We start from the raw sequence: 22660 nt of genomic DNA on the forward strand, positions 1-22660 counted from the left end.
CTCTGCAGCCGGTCCAAGGACACAGTAATAATAGTCCCTCTTGCCTGACATGAGGTAACAAAGGGCAGGATTTAAAAGCTGGTACTCCATTGCTGTGCTTGCTAAAGTTGCTTTCCTCAGGGGAGAAAGGGCTTTACCCTGGCTTACACCCCCGATGTTACGTGCACACTTCTGCCCCTCTGTACGCCACCCACAGCATTGCAGACTTAGCCGGGGTTCATTGGAAAGTGGTTGTTCAAGAGCAGGTCTTGGGAAGGACTGGATAAAAATGTTCTTATCAGGCCAAACATTGAAAACTGGCAGAAAAAACCAGGCTTGTAGTTGGATGTTGGATGGACTTTGTTAGGTCAAGTTTACTAAATTTACTACATTTGCATTGACCCTGGTAAAGACAAAGCCTGAAAGTCTGACACTCATCCGTCCTGCACTCTGTTCATTGTCCTCCATGTGATCAGAAAATATCTCATTCTCTGAGCTCTGACAAAGTATTCCCAACCACTGTCTGAAGCATGCTGTCTGGAATTGTCCTGTGGGAGACAATTGCTATTTCTCACCTGTTAGCTCTAATCACCTAATTTTTCACTGCTGCAAACCAGGTGAAGGGACAAGAATGACATGCAAAGCAGGTAAGCAGTATGTTATGAAAAGGGCATCTGTTGGCTAGGAGGAAAGGACATAAAGTCTTTATGTTATTTCCTTGGGAATTGTGAGGCGAATATTTTGCCTAATCCTTTTTCAGTACAGAAGGATTTCTGTAGGTTGTAAATTTTCTTTTTAAGAAGATATTTACAGCTGAACTAGATGGCACACAAAAATTAGTAGTAACTAATGAAACTAATTGGAGAGGTGTGAGCCAATACTCTCACTATCTAACTGCTCAGTCTGCTAGACATAACACGTATTTTTGACAGCTGTCCTCCTTATGAGGATTTAAAAGCAATTTAAATATCAATACAAGGTCTTTGGAACAGAAAGCATCTAAGGAAATTAGATGACACCAACTTGAACTACAAAGCTTGCTGCCATCCTTTGTGATACACAAACCTCAAGGTAAGTTTCACTAGACACAAGTGTTTTGGGCTGTTTTGAAATCTTTTTTAGAAAGAAGCATTTTTTAGAGTTCTGCCACTTAGGAATCTCTTATTCAAATTATCTGAGTTTTGCATAAAAACATCAAAGGCTGGCTCTTGAGGATGTCTTCAGAGGAGTGATCTCATTTTAAATCTGGGACGATGAGAGTCTCTGACAAACTAGGGGAGTCCTTGATTAGATGGCAAAAGACACTATGCTGCTGGTAAATTCCTAGAAAAAAAGACTGCCTTGTCTGGGTATGAGAAAACCTCAGCGATGATAACTCTTCTAATCCTGGAAGACTGCATTAAATGAAATATTATATGCTCACAGGACACCTAGTGCCTGGAAGGCACTAATTACTAACACTTCTCTTCCTGGGAGCTTCCTCAAAGCTTAGGTATGTCTCAGCTTGGTCACAAACAGATCAATCCTATCAGTGGTGTAAGAAGGTTTTTAAGCTCCCAAAATTGTGAATGAGCCAATCTGGCATTTCTAGGTAACCCACCCTCCAGAGCGACTGAGCTATACACCTGTCCATGATGTACAGGTGTCAGCTCTCCTGCTGCGCCTGATTCTCAGCCATTTTAAGGTAAGTGGCTCCATGCTGCAGCAGCAGTGCTTCCAGCAGGCAGCTGTGGTCAGGGCATGCCAGCTCTGCAGCATGGCATGGAGTGGGGGTGTGCTGGCAGCCCCCTGCACACTGCAGCAGTTCTTAGAGCCTGACGACAGAGCAATCTTCTGCAGTCCAGAGGGAACTCGTGGTCTGCCCCCAGACGACTTAGCTTGACTTTGAAGAGGTTCCTCAAGCAGGACAGTGCTAAACAACAGCGAATTTAACTTCAAAAAAGTACTTTATAATGGCCTGCAGAGTAAAATGAAGCCACAAGATGTTGCCCGAAGGTATTCCACAGCTCAACTAGCAGAGGTGTCTCCTGCTTTTTACAGGGCAGCAATATCAACCACGCAGACATGGTTTACTCACTTCACTAATTTATCTGGTCTGTAACACTGAAGATCCAATTTGTGAACCAAGCTCCATTTGAAAATACATACACAATCAGAAATGGGTTCCATTTGGAAATGAATTCAACTTAAAACTGGCTTTGATATCCCTATCTGTGTGAAAAGTGTCACGGAGATTGCTGTATTTTGCTGTCACCTAATTTTTTTGAGGTCAGGTCTTTCAGTATCTTGCTACTGCAAACTCACACTTGACTGCTTATCTTACCCTAAGCCCTTATGAAGCTCGTTGCAAGGCCATTTGAGGAATGCTGAATGTTTAATGAAATCAATTATCAAACAGCCATGTTGTCGCAGCCTTAGAGGTTTTAGCAGTTAATTTGCTTGATGCATAAAAATAAGACTCCAACAGATCTTTCAGGAACCCCAAAACGTTGGCCAATGTTCAGAGGTGGTAACAAACCAAGGGGGAATGCAGTTTTCATGCATTCCACGGACCACACTTTCAAGAAGCGTTTAGTGAAGCATTGAAAAACATGGCACCCGTAATTACTACCTACTCTACTTAAAACATTTAAGCTTCCTGGTGATGCCAAGCAGCACCCACTTACCACTGTGCTAAGTAGTCCCTGCAGCATGGCTTGCAAGAGTGTCTATGCTGAGCGTTGGCACTCAGCAGTGTTTAAATTGGACTTCTTCCCCCATTTTTAAACAATTCTTTCTTTCTCCAGCTAAATTTTTCGTGGACGTTAAACAACCAGCTGACAAGCAGGATGTTCTTGCTTGCACCACATCACCCCTCCCATCCTAAATAATATAGATGAATGTGAATCGACAGCCCTTCCATGCGTATGAATGATGTGGAAAAGAGCTTTAAGGTGGTGCATGGCCGTGAAAAAGCACAGCAGTAACCAGCTCTGAAGTGCTACATGCACTGCGGTCCTTCCCTGAGCGGGGACGCGTCCGCTCATCGGGAATCCCCGCTGGTCGCAGGGCGGATGCCTGGACACCCCCGCAGGGAGAAGGCGCTCGAGGTGTGGGTCCCCGGCAGCCCGGGGGCGGCGGGGGCCGCGGTGCCCGGCGTGGCCGTGCCCCGGCAGGGCAGCCCGTGCGGGGGGCAGAGATGTGAGGCGATGCCCTGCCCTGCCCGCTGTCCCCTCCGCGCCGCCCCGCCGGCTCCCGCGCTGAGGCGGGCGGGGCGCGGCGGCCGCAGTCCCCGGCGGGAGGTTGTCATGGTTTCCCGGGTCACATGTGCCGAGGTTCCCCCGGCGCGGGGGGAGGAGGCGCCGCCGCCGAGGCAGCCAGAGCCGCTGCCCCCCGCGGGCCCGCCCCCCGCCCGCTCCCACCTGCGCCGCCGCCCGCCCCTTCCCGCTGCCCACGGGCGATCTGCCGGGCGCGCCTCGTCCCCCGGGCCGCCGACCCCCGGCCCTGGGCTCTCCCCCCCCTTCTCCTCCTCCTCCTTCTCCTCCTTCTCCTCTCCCCTTCCCCTCACCCTCCCCCTTCCTGGCCGGGCTGCGCCCCCCCGGCCGGCCCCGGCATGAGCATCTCCATCCCGGCGGGGCTGACGGAGCTGCTGCAGGGCTTCACGGTAGAGGTGCTGCGGAGCCAGCCCGGGGACCTGCTGGAGTTTGCCCTCCAGTACTTCGGGCGCCTCAAGGAGGAGGCGGCGACGGCCAAGGCGGCGGCGGAGAAGGAGCCGAGCGGCCGCAAAGCGGGCACCGGCCATGACAGGGGCACTCAGCCGCCGCGCCGGGGCCCCCCCGACGCCCGCGGGGTCAACTTCGCCGAGGAGCCCATGCAGACCGACTCCGAGAGCGGCGAGGACGAGCAGCCGCCGCCGCCGCCGCCGCCGCAGCAGTTCCCGGGTAAGGCTCCCCCGCCTCGCCGGGCCCGCGGTGGGGCTCCCGCGGCCGCCGGGCTCAGGTGCGCGGCCGGCGGCGATGGGGGCCCCGGCCCGGGCCGCCCGCGGGGTGCGGGGCACGGGGGGTCGCGGGCGCGGCGGGAGCGCGCCGGCCTCGGAGCGCGGACACGGGCAGCGGCGGCACCGCGGGCAGAGACCGCCTGCGCTGACGCCAAACAGCGGAGCCCGCGGGAGGTTTCCCGTATCCCGCGGCAAACTTCAACCTCCCGGGCTTTCCCCTGGTGTTCGCGGTGCTGGTGTTTGGCGTACAGGTATCACCAGCTGCATCGCTTGTAGCGTATGAGCCTGTAATAGTCTAGCGAAGATCGATCTATACGTTTGCTTTCTATAGGAGCAGATCTGCATTCCGTAATTAGTGCAAGGGCATGTCTACCTTAGAAAACACCTCTCACGGGCATGTTACTGTATTCACGCGCTTGATTAAGCGTTTTGCGTAGATGTGTTCTAGAGAGTAGAGCACAATTTAAAACATAATTTCTTTCTGAAAGCCAGAGTGAAATTTTCTGCATTTAGAAGGGCCTGTGGAACAAGTGTTGCTGTGACAGTAAAGAACATTTGCAGTATCTTTGTGTTTGAAGGTAACACCGATCTACACGCAGCTAATGGCACCTTATCTTTGTGTGGCTGGCAGGTTTTATTTAGAAACTGTGTCAATCCATCTGCTGGTGTGGGTTATGGGACGGGTAGGAGCTGCCTCTGAAGGATGCACAGTGCGTTGTCTTTGTGTCATGAGCAGGCTGACTGAAGGGTCAGTCAATAAGGTTAGACGGAGAAGAGGAAAGCATCCAAGCATCTTTATCTTATTTTTTTGAGGATAGCTTGAAGTGTATCTCATCAGATCATCAAAGAAGTCATCCCTCCCAGTCGTGCTGGAGGTAGATTTACATAGCAGAGTAAGGAAGGCAGTTGTTTGCTAGTTGAATTTCAGTGAAGGTTTTGAAATGATGTGTTATGTGTGTTTCATCAGGAAATGCAGATAAACAAGTAGGCGTTTAAGAAGTGGGTAAGTTTTCAAAATGCTTTGTGTTACCCCATAGGACAGTCGCCATTCTTTTCATCTATTCTTTGCAGCTATACCCACATGTATTTAATGAGAAATTGAATCTGTCAATCAGAATTGACAGATTGAATCTGCAGATTTATGTGGCAATTTGAAACTGTAATGCTGATTATGTGAGATTAGTAGAAATTTGAAAATTTGCTGTCTTTGAAAACTGAAATGGTCATAATGTGGAAGAAAAAAACTATTATCTTATTTCACTCATACTAGATGTGGTCTTTCAAACATTAATTATTCTAACACTAAACAATCTCATTGGTAAATGGGAAAGTGGAATGTTGTATGGAGAGAAGTGCAGAAAAGTAGTTTTATTTATTAATATGTATGTGTTACATACCTGTAACTTTACAGGGTGCTCTAAGAAGCTTTCTAAGCTTTTCGAATGAATATCAGTAATCAAGATTCTTTTGACAGTCTTTTTGTTGTGATTGTGAAGAGAAAAAGCTGTTATTGTCAATATTCCCATTAAGGGACATGCTAGAGTCTCTTATTTAGACTAACTGATTTACTTGTTTGACAAAAGCCCTTTAAAATACCACATTTTAAAGCCTAATATATTTTGACCGTTTAATTGTATTATGGTTTGTAAATTCTGTCTGTTCAAATAATTATTTATTAAAAGAAACAGAAAATGAAAATATTGCGAAGCCATGTGAAGGTTAATAAGAAGTAACTCATGGTAAATGATTACTAATAGTGTGCTTGTGTATGTGTACATTGTGCAGGAGTGTGTATTCTAAATTCAAATTTTAAGTCTGCCCTGAATACATTCTTCTAAGGTAACATAACAATGCATCCACTCAGCCATTTGTTAATAACTGGAGGCATACAGGCTTGTAGTCAAATATTTGTTTAATGGGTTTAGATACCAATTTAAAAGCATGTTTCTTCTATACTTTTGATTTCTGTTTCTAGAAGTAGCATTTCTTAAGAACTGAAGTTTGGGGGAAAGTTTTAAATTATTTTTGCCTTTACAAATTATTAGACTTCTTCTGTATAGCAAATATGTCCTGTTTGTATCCTTAGGAGAGGGCAATAAATTTGAAAAGTTGATAAGCAAATATAAAATGAAAACCTCTGTGAAGGAGGTCAGACCAGGCGGTGGTATCTTTCCTTTTCTAAAGCCGTACATTTGAAATATCAAACTGACAGTATTCCTTAATTAATTCAACCAGAGCATTGTTGAGCTCTCACTGTAAATGCTCCAAACCTATTTTTTTCCCCTACCAAATGTCTCTAAATGCCTACAAGCGCTGCAGTTGAACTCTTTGTCAATATTAGTTTTGTCCTTGAAATGTATTTTGGAAGGTACATGAGCATTATCCTGTTTCAGAAATGATGAGCTGAGGCATAAGCTGTGTTAAAAAGAAAAAAACCCAGTACTCAGGATTAAGAGTTATATGTGAACCTTGAATTAAACTCTATTCAGATCTCTGCTGCAGAAATCACATAAAGGTAAAAGCAGCTACCTTGTCTGGAGGGAGAACTTTGTTGTATTGGTGTTACGGTTTTGAATTGGCACCTGAGTTAAGGTGACCTCAGAAATGACATTCTTTATGTTCAGAACATTTAGATTATCCTCTTTGGAACACATGGTTTAATTTGGGAATGTTTTTCAGGTTTTCTAGTTGATTCATTTGTTTGGTTTTTTTTTAATATTTAATTGTTCTACATGGGTGTATTGGCATTAATCAGTTACAATAACTAATTCCTACTCAAACAAATAGCAGACACTAAATTGAATAGGAAATATACATAAAAATGAGTCCTGTTTTAGAAAATTTGTCTAACTTTTAGCAGGTCTGAAGTGGATATTAAGATTTTTTATATTGTGTCTGCAAAATTTGAAAATTCTCATTAAATTATTTGTTCTTTTTACAGTGACTATACTTTTCTTCTGACTTTACCACTTACGTGTTGATTTGCAACTTATTTTGATGGGCAATAACCTATGTAATTTGTAACAGTTGTTTTAAAATATTTGCCATAGATAAAAATTTGTATTTCATCTAGCCTTAATATGAATTAGTAGAAGAGTTTTTTCGAGGTAAAATTGCTGTTCTTTAAAGTCAAAAATTATAGTGCTGTATGTATCATTTGGCACAACATAGCCTCTGTTTATTTTTCTTTTGTTTTGTTTTACTTCAGTTTGTTTTGGTATCTTTTTCAGATAGTGGTGTATTTTAACAGGAAAATACTACAGCTGTCCCTCTCCTCCCCCCATGTGCTTCTGTAGGTGTGTTGGTTGCTTTGGGTTCCTTCTTTGAAAACTTGAGCTTGAAAATGCAAGTCTATATCTCAGCTTAACCCACTGATTGTGCTTAAATAATATGAGATCACTGTTTAGGAAAAACATACATATTCTACCTTAGGATACTAATTTTAAAGGCATATCTTTATTTTAGTTCATTTATTCAGTCTGAAGTGCTCACAGATGTACTGTTCATAGAAATTTTGAAATAATAGGTAAATTGTAGAAACCAGAAAAAAACTTTGCTACAACTACATTTGTGTCATGTGTATGTAATGGGTAGATTAGAGCAGTGGAAGGGGTCAGTAAGGACAAGGGAGCAATATAAAAATACATACAAGTTGTAGTGGATATCCATAAATCGGGGGCTGTATGAAAAAGCATGTGATTTTCTTATAAATGTGTATATTCAAACTAAAATCTGTGGTATGATGGATAGTGGCTGAAATCACTACTATCTGATACGTACTTAGCCAAACTTAGAAATGAAGTTTTAGTAATTTCCATGGTCACTCTTTTGAAATACAGAAAGAAAGAAAGAAAGCATTATTTGTATGGTTATAAGGACAAACCCAATTGGACCCAGGCTGGGGTGAATGCAATTTAGAAGAGCCAAGTTTCCAGCCACAGACCAGTCCTTGGGAGCATGGCATTGGTGGAGCACTCCTTGGCAAGGCTTTGGGCCATATCTCCTTGCAATTTCCTAGACTATGCCTGCTGTCATTCAGAGAGTAACGTGTAAATTAAGTGTTCAGGGTGGGTGTTTGGGAAGAAGATTGATTCTGTAAGGGAAAAGAATTCCAGCTGCAAGAATTTGGTGCCTTGCTGGTCCAGTGGGCCTTGGTCAGGGGTTGGCTACTGGCTGCTATTCTCTATTAGTGTACACAGTCACAAAACCATAAAGCTTTCTATCCTTGCTGTACATCTTGAAAAAAAAAATTGAAATAATAATTTCCAGTAATTTTGACAGGAGCAAACAAAAATATTTTCTTTCTGCTAACAGTTAGTTTAGAGAGCAAACCCAAGCAAGTTGGCAGTTGTTTGTGGTTTGTTTGGGTTTTTTTTAATTCCTTAATCTGACACGGGTGTTTTATTCAAGTTGAGAGATTTGTCATCAAAAAACATAGTTTGACAAAATTATAAGTGACTAGAAATGTGAAGTTATAATATGTACCATTTAGTAATGTTTGTTTGTAGGATTATGACTGCCTTTCAGACATGTGTCTACTTGAGACTGTAAATGAAAGGAATACTTTTGACACAACCATTTTTAAAAAAATAAAAATGTTTATATTAATAATTTAGTTGAAATGATAGCAGCCTCCACTCAAAAGTATTTATGCATCCCTGCTCAAAATTAAGCATGCATGAGTGGAAGTATCTCTGCTGGCTAATATTTTGTTGAAGTTTATTAAAGCATATTGAAGAGAAGCAGGAGAAAATTCCAAAGACCTATGGACAGAAAGATAGTAGAACTATACCAAAAATATTTGAATTTGTCTTCAGCTTCTTTTTTGCTAAAGCAACAATGTGGAGATAATTTTGGCTGACGGTTCAGCTTGGAAAAAGAGAACAGCATTAATTCAGGATGTATAGGAAGACATAAAATTTTGCTGGCATGGGTTTGTAGTGATTGCATTATGAATTATAACCTATAAGCAATGTCAGTACTAACATTTGCACAGCAATGCTCAATTTCTTGCTTGTATCATGTCTGTTTCAAAGGAAAACTTGCTTCCTCAGGAACTCTCTAGGAATAATGTTTCACTTGCTGACTTCATTTCAGTTTCCCAAAGAAACCTTATATTTTTTTGTTCCCTATGTTTATTCCTGTTTATGTGTTAAGGTGAATGTAAAAAAATTATTTATTTCCCTGCTTGGTGAAGAGAATAAAGATGAATCTCTGGACATTAAGAGGGTGCATGTTTTTAGAAAGTACTCCTACAGCACAATGACCCAGTGCTTGTAACCTGCACAGAGGTGTTTTGTGCATCTGTCAGGAAGTTAAGCTTGGTTTAATACCTGTATATCTCATATCCCAAGTCTGTTATGTAAAAGTATCGCATTATGTTCTCTGGTTCTGTCCAGTTCCCTCAGTCTGCGTGAAATGTACCTAAACAGTCAAATCTCTTCAGACTTACTGGCCTTAGCTGCTCCTGTAAATCTGGAACATATGGTTTGGAAATCACACATTTAGGTCACAAGGTACAGATTAGTCAAGGTACAGGCTGCTGCTGCACTTCTGGTTTTCAAATATCAAAGATGACCTCTAGATTGGGAAATTTTATTTGTTGGGACAGTGATGAAAGAAACAAGAAGGCAGGATATGGAGGAAGAAAAGGAGTCAGCGTGCGATAAGGAAAATACAAAGGTAAAAACAAGAGGAAGGGGGAGATACAGAACTGAGGTAAGGGGAGAAAGATAAAAGAATAGACAGCACTTGTGAGAAAGCACATGAAATTCTCCGCCCTTATTTTTCTACCCAAGTATAGCCCTGCTGTCCCAAATTTATGTCCTGAATTTTCTACTAAAATTCTGTTTAGCTTATAAATACATTTCAGAAGAGCATAAATGTGAGCATAACTTAAATCAGTGGTCAATTCATTGTATGAATGTGAATTTGGTCATCTGATGCTGAGAGATCTATTAAATGTTTTGACATGGTCATCTCTCATATTACCATGTCTGGAGCCTTGTAACACTTGCATTTTAATGAAAGTTTCAACTCAGGTTTTTTATGGAGGATCCAGATTGGTTTCAACCATTTTCTGTTTTAAAAAATAATAGTAGTGGTCGTTATGAAGAAGGTCAACAGGCACATGGGTACAGCGGCCATCTCCATGGCTAAGAGAGCCAAGATGTTGCTGATGAAGAAATGAAATGCTGAACAGTACATAACAGACAGGGTGAAATGTCCCTACTTTTAATGCTTGATACAAGTCACAGTGGTTATTTCATCAACTGTTATTTTAATGGAAATGCCTTAAAGTCACGCTGTAGTGTAACTATTACCAACCTAGGTTTGAACTCCTATTATGAGCTTCAAGTGAATGTAATTATCCAGAAGTTCTGTGCTTTAAAAAGGTTAGCAATTTTTAAAAAGTGAATGAAGGAGGGAGAAGAGTTTGAGAAAAAGAGCCATTAAAAATGGCTCAGTGTTCTCTGCTTCTGAAATAGGTCTTGACATACATAAATTGGAAGAAGAAGAGGTGATTTTACTGGGGATGATACATTTATCACACAGTCTGTTTGATATTGTTGCTTGTTTTATGGACATGGGTGCATAAAAGATGAACTCTGTGTATACATTAATTACTACATGCTAGATAAACCTGTCAAAAGAAATAAGCTTGTCTATAAGTAGATATTGCCATAAACATCCATCAATTAGGGTACTGTTTGAAAGTATTCTTATGAGACTTCTAAAGGAAAAATACACGTTTTTTCCCCTTTTCTTTGGGACATTGGATGATGATACTGGTAAGTCTAGATAGCTTTATATTGGGGTTTTAAACTGAAACCCCTTATCCTTTCAGGGAAACCTTTTAGGCTAACCCTTCCTCATGCTGGTTAGGAATGATCACCCATTTGCTGCATGGAACAGAATGTTTTGATCATGACAAGTAATTACAAACTTGGGTTTATTTAATCTTTTTCTTTATGGAATACATTTTTTGGTCTGTAGATCAGTTTGCACTCATAGTACTAAACAGGACTTTGTTGAAGAGTGTGAAATTTGGCTTTGAGTGTGCTTTGTTTTATCTTTATTTTTTTACATTTCTAATTGACTGGCGTTGTTACACTTTTCCTTGTAGAAAAGCATCATGTTTGTCAATTTGGTTTTTCATTAAAATATATGAGGAGCTCTGTTTCAATTTTTTGTGCACTTAGTGATAAAAATAGCAGAAGTACTCACAGAGAATTTCTATTTGCAGTTTCTAGGCAGTGTAATACACAAATCCAGATTTATATCAATGCAGCCAGTAACCCAGAAGACACACAGTTTTGGGGTTACATCAAAAAGGTGATGGTAATCAAATGTCTAGTGCCTCATTCAGCATTTCCAGTGATACCATGTCATACAAAAATGTGGGAGGTCTGAAATGAAGGGGGATGGAGACAAGCAAGGGTGCCTGAAGTGCATAGAAGTAAAATGCAGATTGTAGGTACAAAGTATCTTCAGAATGAACTGTACAACAGTCATATGGCAGTTTGCCATCCTTTCCATAAACGGCATCCTTTTAGCATTGCTGCTCAGAAAAGTAATTTGTGGACCATAGATAAAATAAGGGCATTATAAAGAATAGAACAATAAAAAAGATCCACATTTTAATTTAATCAGCCTTGCCTTATTGTGCTATAGCACTCTGTATAATGGAAGGTAGAGTTGTAAAAAGCATGCTGTAACAACAGAAAGTGTTTTTCACTTCTGTGTTTGACTCTTAAATTGCTTAATGAGATTAAGAAAAAATCATCAGGTCAAGAACTTGAAGCTGTAAGCTTGAACAGGTAAAGGCTGATAATGAGAATAGCTGTCTTACACATACAGTTTCAGTTAGTGACTGAAGTGGTTTCTGTAAAGCTGAGCTAAAAGGAACAATTAGTAAATATTATGAAGACTTCCTGAATGGATGGTCTAGAAAATTGCTGTATAAAATAGATTTTGAAAGGAGAAGTAACATGATCTTTCCTGCTCAGTCGTTCCAGATACCATCCATCTTGTATAAAGATTTTTATAACAGAGTCAATTCCTTCTAAATCCCTGTGATGTAGATGTCAAACATGTTTTTATAAATAGTGGTAGTGTTTTCATATTATACCTTTTTAGCAGAAATGTCCATGGTAAAGCATACCAGATAGCAAGAAAAGAAATCCTTGCCCAACACTGGAAAGAAAACATTCCTTGCAAAGCCTCAGTGTAGACTATAAATAAAAGATGTACTGAATTCTTGGTTGGGATGTATACAAGCTGGAACCAAGCATAAGCATTCAGACTTGCCTGCCCAAGCACACAGGCTGAAATTCTTGGTGTAATTTCCCATTCTGAAAACCAAAATTCAATGCCATGGGTTGTAAGAGATTTCTAACTGTTGCAGGATATGGGTTAACTTGGACTCAAGCTGTCCATGACAGCTTTGCTGTGGCCTTTTTTGGATGACCTCACATATGAATATATATATGGTCACTGTACTGATCTGGTTTGTTTGCCATTATTTTTACCCCTGAATTTGTTTCCCATTATTTTTACCACTGCAATTGTTCCCTTTTAGATCCTCTCTCTGAAGCTGTCACACTTTTCATTGATGCTGAAGAACTCCATCTTTGGGCCAGTAATTGCCTTTGCTAAAAAGTGCAGACTAATACCACAAGTCCTTGAAACAAGTGTTGAGCAAGAATTTTTGCTATTTAATATCTTGGAAATTAATGTCTAAAATCTAATAAATATGTTTAAGTATTCCTACTGTTCTTAACAGTGGTTAATATGACAAAAAGACTGTCTAATAGAGGGCTGGAATTGTCTTGAGATTTCTTGTTCTCTTCCCAAAACAACGTTTGTGATACTTATCACACTTGCAGTCAGAAACAATTACAATATGTGCTGTAGACAACTATCAAAATTTTATTAAGACTTCAAACAAAATATTTTCTACCATTGTAATAAACCCATTTTTTCATCATGAATGAGTTTTGAAAGTTGTATATTCTTAATAATTGATGATATTAAAAACAGAGGGAGAGGTTTATTTTTTTTTTTGTCCCCAGTTATGCCTCATTTTTACTGAAATTGAGGAGTGAGGATCCGGTAGCTTTATTGATCTGTTTCTTCATTAGTCTCTTTAGTACTAGACCCAGTCATCATTTTCGCTTTAGTTCTATTTTTGGAGTTTTTATTTTTCAGTTCTGAACACATAATGCTTTTTCTTTCCAGCCATTTTGTTCAATAACTTTGAGTAACATTCAGACATCTTTCTCTAAAACCCATCTTTTAGCTAATAATTTCTCTCTCTCTACTGGTTTTTAATAGGTAGTCTAATCATGAGAAACTTTGACCTAGCCTTCACCACTACAATATTTAAGCAGCTGTGAGGTATTTTAAATACAAAGTTAATAGCCTGCCTTCCTTCCTGTTGCTTCAGCCTACAGGAAATATTGTTTAATGCCTAATGCACATATGAAAAATTGGTTTGAAAGAAGATAGATGGTTATTTATTCTTAGATACTACTGACTTCAATTCGTGTTAAAAAATTTATCTGCAGTATTTTTCTGCATGTCTCCCTTGCTAATCTGTCAGTTTTCCCCTTCTATTGAAATGTAGCTGCTGCTGGCAGTTGAGGTGGGAGTAGATGTAGATTAATTTCCATTATGCACCTTGCAAAAAGAAGTAATTTGTTCTTCTGGTTTTGCCTTCTTAGTATCAGGAATAAAATGGAGTCACTGATTTAAGTGCACCCTAATTTGCTGTCTATCTGGAATATATTGTCATATGAACATGGCTCATCTGTAATTACTTCAGTTTATGGCCTCAAAAATGCAAAAAGAAGAACAATGTCATACTTTCTTCAAGTCCATCATTCAAATTATTTCATTAAGCACAGATGCAGGGTTTGGGAGGTATAGGGAGACTTGGAAGTCTTGGGAAAATCTAATGAAAGAACAGTTTGAGCTTGGAAGATAAAGCTATGCTTTCCATGCAAATATGTCCTCTTCTCTGACTTTGTTTTTGGAAATTTGAGGTGTTTCTCAACAAGAGCTTCTGTAAATACTGCTAAAAAGACCAGAGTTTCTTGCTACTGCCAAAATTGGATGTCATTGATCCATTTCCACCAAAGAGAGTTTTCCTGGGAAGGTTACATGGAGCACAAAAGTACAGCACTGTGTTGCAACCTACTTCTTCCATCTCAGCCTTTTTTCTGGCTGAAGGATCTTTCTCATGGACTGAAATAAAAAAACAAAAACCAAAAAACCAACAAACAATGAAAAGAAACAAATGGTAGTAGGAGATAGTAAGAAAAATTTCATCTTTTGTTGCTGTTAGAGGATATCAAGCATTTTGTTTTCCTTCTTTTGCCTTTTTTAGTATGTGAAATTAAGAAGGTTGCTTGGTCTAGTCTTTATCCAGAAGCTCAATCAGGGGCTAAGATCCATTTCCCTTGTTTTGAGATAAAAGTATTATTTGCAGTTCTGTTTGAGAGTAATGGGAGATAAATCACAGAAATGTGTGTGATCACCCTTCTCAGTTGAAAGGAGGCAGATTACAATTTACAATTGTAGCATGACACTCACTGTCTTCTTAGATGTAACACCAGATAATATAAAACCATCTGACTGAACTGATGTCAGGTGCATGTGTAGACCTTTCAGAAGAGGAAAACAAGTACTCCTGATCCAGATCATTGTAGTCATGTTGGTGTCAGCTTGTACCTCATTGGGTGCTTACTGAAATATGCTTGTTCATGTAGGAAAAATGTTTTTAGGTCTAACTCTGTTCTGCAAGAATTCTGCCACTATAGCATCTGGATCCTTGACAGAATCAAAACTAAACACGCTAATGGGCTTCAGAAAGACATCCTTAAATCCTACAGGTTAAGGAGAGTATTAGTGCTTCTTCCTAATAAAGCAGGCAAATTATTGCCTCTTCTAGCTTGGAGGTGACAGACCCAAGGTCCCTTTTCTGGGAGCTGGCCCCTGGTCCCAGCCCTCAGAAGGAATCTGTCCCAGCGGGCACTGCTAGAGGCCCCTCTGGCACGGCACAAGCAGGGCATCATTCCACTGCCATGGGGTAATTTAACCATTAAACAGAACTATTTTTGTTCTTATGAGCCCAGAGTTTCCTGTGCTTGCTAAGATGTGTTTAGCTTCTGAGAAAGCAGTTATTATTTGTGGTTGTGGTCAGTATGTTGCCATCTGATGTCTCACCTTTGACATCTATTGCAATGTCCTTTTCAGTGAGTCTCTTTCTTTTGTTTTTGATGTTTTGGTGTTTAATTTGCTGAAGTTACTGTACAGGTGCTTGTGAAGACCTAATAACACTGGCTACACAGCTCTGAACATACAAACTGGCACGAGCCTTCTTTGTTTTTTTAAATCATAGTGTGAATTTATTCCAGCACTGGTCGGTCTGGTGTCGTGGGGTGACTTTATGACGTTTGTATCCCCAGTTGTCTCTGTTTATGCTGGATATTAAGTTCTGCACCTGTAAGGCTGGTTCTGAGGGCAAGGCGGGGGAAAAAGAAGCGCGCAGTTTGTTTTCAGGAACTGCACTCACTCCGCCACATTCCTGCTCCTGGGCTGTGCTGCCTGCAGCACGGACAGACAGCGGGACAGAGCTCTCCTTTGCTTTTCGTTAGGTTTTAGCTAGCTGAGGCTGAGAAGTTCCCTGGACAGTGGCTTTTCTTTTTCTTGGAACTGTTCAAACCTGCTCTGGACTGAACGCCCAGAAGAGCTCCGGGAGCTCACGCCCGTGGCCCACCCGGGCCTGGGCCGTGGCATTTCCAGCTCAGGAGGGGCTGATAAAAGGGTGAGTGAGCCCAGCTGCAGCCCAGGAAAGGACTTTCTGAGTTTGCCATCTCCTCAGAACAGCGAGAGGTTTTATTGTGTAATATTATTCATTTTTTATGCTTGCAAATGCTTTGCTTGTTAAATAAAGAGTTTTTTTCCACTTTTCTCCAAGGAAATATTTTCCTGAGCCGGTAGGGGGAAGGGCTTGACTTTGCTTTCTTGAGGGACCCCATTTGGAGTTTCCTCCCAAATTTGCCCTAAGCCAGGACATAAGGGTTCAGTTCAGCTGGGGTGAAAACAATCCAGCTTGATGGCCTGAAAGAGGCAGTGGCTATATGGCACGGAGTGTGTATTTGTACCCTTGCAAAGCTGGGTCTGATTCTGGAAGCAGTGGATTCCTAAAGGTGCACTACAGTGTTCAGGTGGAGGAAGCCCCTGAGTGTCTGGTTCAGAGCCATCTGGTACCGATATTGGGGAAGTCTAGTGCTGATCAGCTGGCAGGCCAAGACTGAATTCATGTGACCTGTCCTTCATGGTAGGTACTAGTTCGGTATCAGATTCTGTTTTTCACATATTATTAGAAACTTATTTTCTTTGAGGCTTTTCTCATTGTTAAATTCAATTGAAAATGGTAGAGCAAGTTCAGTTTTTTTCTTTTGTTAAGGAGTTTGTGTTTCACTTGCAAAATGAAATTGCCCATGCTTGTTTCCAGTGTTTGAATGGCTTCTGCTGAAACCAATTTAAAATTGACAGATGAGGTTCCGTGGAACAGCACTCTTTCTTTCTAAATATCAAGAATAGAAATGTAATTGCTGTGACACTTGGAGGAGTTACCTGACTGTGACTGATGCTCAGAAAGTAACAGGAGCCTGGTTATTGCTGAAAATACTTAGATATATTGCTTAGATGATTTTGTTTTGTTTTCATTTGGAAAATGTACAAAGGTCAGAGTAGAAACACATGTGCTGCTTTAAAAATATAAAGACCAAGCCAATAAGATGTACACATTTATTCTGGAAACTCTACTTTATATTTACTTCTGGCTAGGAACAGACATTGTTTAACTTGTGCTCTGCATTCCAGGACAAAATAGTTTATAGAGCTGTAGAACTACTTTTTTTCCAGATGAAGGGATGAATTTAGCTTTCCTTTTAGCGAGAGCCTTTAATGCAGTACATTTTAGGTGTAATTTTTTCCCCCTCTAAAACTAGCCTCATGCCTTCTTGCACAAACTGTGTTTTAGAGATTGAGCCGTTGCAATGTTTTCTAAGGATAACTTCTTCCTGTGTAGTTATTGTTTGATATGGGGTTCTGTGTTCCTAGAGTGAGGATCAGATGCATATAACTGATTGTGCTTAAGGGAGTGGAGAGAAGATTGAAGTTTTGTAGTCTCTATTTGGAAAATTACATAAATTCCAGTGAGAATGTGAGGTGAAACATGGCGCTGGATACAAAACTGTCACTCTTTTCCTGTTTGTATCAAAAGAAATTTTAATCATACTTCTCAGTTTTAAAAAAAGTACTTTTGGTGATCAGTAGTTTTGATGTCTAAGCTAATACATATTACTGTGTTTTCTGTTGTCAGATCCTGCATATTTTATGAAAGTGGTTTGATTTCTAAGTAACTTCTTGTTTTAAAAGGAAAAAGGAGAGCTTTGAACTGGAGGTGTGAAACAAATGAAAGAGGCATGTTTATCAGAATTACTTTCATGTCTTTAAAACTGAATAGTGGTAATCTATAATACTTACAGAAATTTTAAGGTCATGATACAGGAACACCTACCGTGTCTATGAAACTGTATGCTATAGGAAATACATACTTGTCTGTTTTTAATAGACTGGCCTGATGAAGCTCTTGTAGTCCATCAAATTAGTGATAAAAACATTTTTAAATGATGTTATAGGGTGTAGTATAGTAACTGGGAGTAACTTCCCATATCCTACCAGTCATACGAGATACTTAAAAATTATGGGAAAAAATCTGTTTTAATAACCTGTGGGTCTGGATGAAATCCACAAGACAAAGGAAATTGGACTGAAGGCTAAGTTTTTGTCTGTTCTAATCCCGCCCCTTGATAACTATCCTTTAAGGAAGAAGAATGATCCACAAATTAAAAATAGGGCTCTGAGAGTTAAGACAGATTAGGTTAAATGTTCATGTGTGTTGCAGACTTGCCATGTGCCTTTAAGTAGTTTGCACTAGTGCCTGTAAATTGGCAAAATGGAATATTTGCCATTCCCAGCTTGCCAGGATCTTGTAGCAGTATGTATGTGAAGGATTGTGAAGGGCTCACGTGTCATTGTTTGTCTGCAATACTTAAAAGAAAATCTGTATCATAGAGTCCAGGGCCCAATTGTGGGTTTTTTTTTTTTTTGTTTTTTTTTTTTTTTGGCCAAATACAGAAAATGATGGGTTTATCTTTGATTGAAAAGTGCAGGAATACTTGAACGATCAGCAAAGCCCTTGCAAACAGAGGCGACCTATATGATTTGTTTAGGCTACAAAGATTGTCCTTAAAAGTGTAATAAGCCCGAGATTGCATTATTTGATATTCCTAACTCATTTTGTCATTTACCAAATTGTGTATACAAAAGGCACTTGTGGCTGTTAGTATGGGTTTCTGCCATATAACTATTACAGAATCCTGCCTTCAACCATGTGCTCTTCAGGTCACATTTAACATAAAGGTCATGCATTGACTCTGCCTATAAAGGGTGAATAAATTTTTAGTCTTAAGTCACTGTCTTTTCTTTAAAAAAAAGGTTGTCCGTTTTTATAACTTTATGGGGTTTTTTAAAAATCCACTATTAGGACAAAAAGTTTTTTGTTTGGTTTTTTTTTTGCCTTGCCCAAAATAATTTTAGTCTCCTCATCTTCTCTTGTAGTAACTTAATGTGAATGCTGGGAATGTAACTGAAAAGCAGTATTTATCCTGATTTATGAATTGAGTATCCTTTAATTTCAGAAACTTCCTAAATCAGGCTGTGTGGGTTTTGGATTTTTTTTTCTTTTTTTGAGAAAGCAAGACAGAAATGTTAGAAAATTCCAATTTAATTTACAAAAATGGATTGGGTTTTTTTCTGCTGAGGGTTAAATGTAAAGCATGCATCTTCCAGTAAGTTAAAGAAGAATCTAGTGTATCTTTGTGGACACTTGACTATCCAGAGCACTAGGCCAGTCTGCTTTTTAGTATGCTTGTTTTCACATTGTTTTGGCTTCAAGAGAAGAATTTTTAGTGCTTGCCCTTGGAATATGGCATATCCTGGAAAGCAGGGCATATTTTTTTTCAGAGGTGTGGGTTGCTAGTCTGCCATGTACCCAGTCAGGCAGTTTTTTGTTTTCCTTTTTTAATGCACTCTGGACATTTCCTGTTTACCTGCTCTAAAAGAAATAGAATTTCTTGAAAGGCAGTGTAGGTTATGGGAAGACTATCAGGACAAGTAGCACTTTGTCATGCACAGATTAAAGCATTTCTGCCATTTCCCAAAGCAGAGAGTCTGAGCAATATTCCAGATTATTTGCATCTGCTAGTCTGCCTTTATTCTGGCTCTGTATATTCCTGTTCAGTACCCAAATCTTGGATCACATTCCCAGGTAGGTAAGTGTAAATAGAAAATGTGTGTTGGACTTCTTGGATGGGCCTGCAGGAAAGGAATCTTTGGGTCATGACCCATGACATTTGCTATGGTTGGTTGTATCTGTATTTCAGGTAATGGTGTCATGATCACATGTAATTTTGCTATGGAATCTGATATGGAAGCATAGTAGGGTGTTTGTGGTTTTTTTGGGTTTTTTTTGTGTCTGTTTTTTTTTTTGTTTTGGGGGGATGATTATTTTGTTTTTGTTTTCTTTTTAAAGCCCTCTCTTGAAAGACCATAATTTTATTCCAAGAATTTTTTGTTTGCCTGATGACTAATCAGCGTGTTGGAGAGTTTTGCTATCAAGAGTCATGGAAAGTTTGGCTCCTGCTAGGAATCTCACAGATAGTTACTGAAGGAAGTCAGGGCAATGTTCTCAAGCATCCCTAGCCAGGGAAAGAGCAAAATGGGTGTGAAAGTGACTGTGATGCTGAAGTTCACTTACAAGAGATGCAACTTTTCAAGTGCTGCCCAAACTATTGAGCAAAATGGAGAAGTGCTGAAAAGTCCACTACTTGCCATTACTAGACATTTCTGAATGTGATCCACAAGTAATGGAGCTGAAAGGCATAATGGGATTTAGTTTACATTGTGGAGTGCTTTTAACGTTAGTGCAGTATCAAGAGAAGAAATTATAGAAGATACGTCTTCGTATCTGTACTTCGACTACCCCTTTTCTCAGGGAATGTTGTTCAGGTGCTGCCAGTAATCTCTGTTTCCCATTAACACAGCAGAAGGTACTGAAATAAATTGGTGTCTGTAGTTTCCTTTGCCACTCCTCAGGTCACTTGCATGAGTTGATTTGATCAGGACAGAAAAGACATGTCCATAAGGTCTGTTCAGCTGTGGGATCTCTTTGACCTCTCCATTCTCTTGAAAAAATGAGTTGTTTGCCCTCAAAGATTCCATAATTGAGGCACAGGTAGGAAGCAGTTCGAGAATAAAGACTAGATACATAAAGGGGCTCAAGTGGCAATATTTGGCATCATTATGCACAAATTACACCTTTGGGGCACAAAAATCTCCTCGCCAAGTCAGGGTATAGTCCTGGAATGTTCTGGGGATATTCTGAGTTGTTACTGTGGAAAAAAAAAACCAGTTTGATATGAGTGTAGGCCTGGAAAAAGATGCTAAATGAAGGCATTATACCATATATGTACTATGTTAGCTGCTGTTTGCCTCTTGGCACTGGGACAGTCACTTGGAGCAGCTTGGGTCTGTGTTTGCTCATGGTCATATAAATAAATGTATGTATCATGATACAACAAAAGTATCATGACTAAGAGACAGAAGCTGGGCTGTGCAACATACTGTGCTGTGAGTTGGAACATGTTCTGCATGCCTACATTTGTTAGAAGAGAGAGAGTGACAAGAGGGTAACGTTCGAAAACTGAGAGCTAACCATTTGAGGGGGAATTTCAGGATCAGGATGGTGTGATCATGGAGATGAGGCCCATGCTCTGTTTGCCCTTTGCTCAGTTGCTAGCCATCACAGTGGGTCATCACAAGGGAATGGGTCTAAGTCCTGCCAGGTCACTTGGAAAGTAGCTATCCCGAATTGTCACCATTCTTTACCTGCCCAGTTCAGGGGAGAAAAACTGCTAGCTGTTAATTTTCGGAAGTGCCATTTGTAAGGTCCTCAGTTTGTTGTTGGCAGCATGATATGTTGATGTGGTGCTCCTTTTTGTCGTTCTTTATCAATAGAACAAAAATCTGTTTTAAGTTACAGTAGCTCATTGTTGATTGATTTTTCTTGTTATTTGCAGTCCTTCAGTTGCTCTGTGAGATCTCACAAGTCTTCCGCAGCAGCTGATTGCATTGCTGCTGAAGCAATGTCAACAGGCTAGCATGCAGCTAACTCAAGATTAAGCCTGTGAAGATTTGTGGAGTCACTTAGGTATCACTGTCACCAGGGATTCTTTGGTGGATTTCTCTGTGCCCTTCCATGGCTCATACAGACATTGATTAAAGTCAACCTGAATCACACCTGGGTTCTCTATAATTAGGGCATCATCAGTAGTCTTGTAGATGTGGATAGTGGTTCTGAATGTTGGAAAGGGAGGTAGATGCTTGTATTATTCAAGTTGAATCTGTATCTCACCTTCTCCTTGGACTCATGTTGTCCCACACATGTGCAAGGGTAAATGACAGCAGATACTGCCATGGTACCCAAGGCCTGTGTTGAAGTGAGTGCAGCTGCCAGCACCAGCTGTGCTTCATTCACTTGCCCCTGAGAACTGTAAAGGCCAAATCACAAAGGCTGCTTGGCCAGCAGCTTCACTGCAATCCCCAGTAGCTGCTTGCAGTAATGTAGCACTGCATGTACATGGGAAGGGAATGGTGAAATATTTTGGATTTTGTTTTTTCCCTCTTCTCTCTTCCGCCTTTGAATCAAACTCTCAGATCTCTACACTAGTTTTTTGTAGCCCAGGCTTTTGTTGCTGGTGTTGTCCAGATCTGTAGCCTAAGAGTACAGGCATTAACTAGAAATAGAAAAACAAAACCCAGAAGCATCCCAAACCTGTTTTCAGAAGCCACACTCAGACCTGTGGGATCTAAGGTTTGGGAGCCACCAAGTTAAGTGACTTCTGTAGATGTGTTCCTAGCTGGTGTGAGGATACTGGGACTTGTTCATTTTCTTGTCGTTTCACTAACTGGTTTGGTTGGCTGCCAGACATTGGACAGTTTGATGTGGGAATTATGTTCTTTGTAATCTAACCAGTGGAACATCTGACTAGGAAATGAGTGGTAGGCTCTGCCTGTGGACTGTTAGGTGTTTTGCTGGTCAGCGTGCTGGATTTAAGGAAGCCCTATCCTGCCATCAGTATCACCCACAAGCTTCTTTTATGTGGTAGGAGCGAGGACAAGATATTTCTTAAGAGCTTCTCTTTTTGGCCATGGCTTTTCTAGTTAGATGCTTCTATGTATTTTGTTTGGTTAGGGTTTTAAATTTTTTTTTTCTGAAACAGCCATTCTTCTCATTATATTAAAGCAATAACACTTGGGGTTTGGGCTTTTAAAATTTTTTTCTTTACAGTCACTGTGCTTTCTGATGAGGTACATCTCTCAGCCTGTCTCTAAAACCAAGTGTGGAAAATATGCTTTGCTTCATTATCTGAAAGCTAACAAAATTGTCTATTTTAGATCTGAATAGCTGGGAATGAATTATCGTGAATGCAAGAGAAACTCCCTTTAAGTATGTAATGTTCTTAAAATATGCAAACTTCAAAATATGCATCAAATCCAAAATCTTAG

The 22660-nt window shown here is 40.4% G+C and overlaps 1 protein-coding gene across 1 annotated transcript in view; it reads left to right on the plus strand.

Annotated features, from left to right (window-relative positions):
- The first annotated feature begins 3374 nt into the window (after positions 1-3374).
- The window catches only part of PRKAR2B (protein kinase cAMP-dependent type II regulatory subunit beta), a 75216-nt gene continuing 55930 nt past the window's right edge, over positions 3375-22660 (plus strand). Inside the window, exon 1 of the mRNA XM_068189680.1 lies at positions 3375-3899. Coding sequence (XP_068045781.1) covers positions 3572-3899 — 328 coding nt within the window. The 5' untranslated portion in view covers positions 3375-3571. The remainder of the gene's footprint in view (positions 3900-22660) is intronic.

Source organism: Anomalospiza imberbis, chromosome 5 (assembly GCF_031753505.1).
Source record: "Anomalospiza imberbis isolate Cuckoo-Finch-1a 21T00152 chromosome 5, ASM3175350v1, whole genome shotgun sequence".
NCBI lineage: Eukaryota > Metazoa > Chordata > Aves > Passeriformes > Viduidae > Anomalospiza > Anomalospiza imberbis.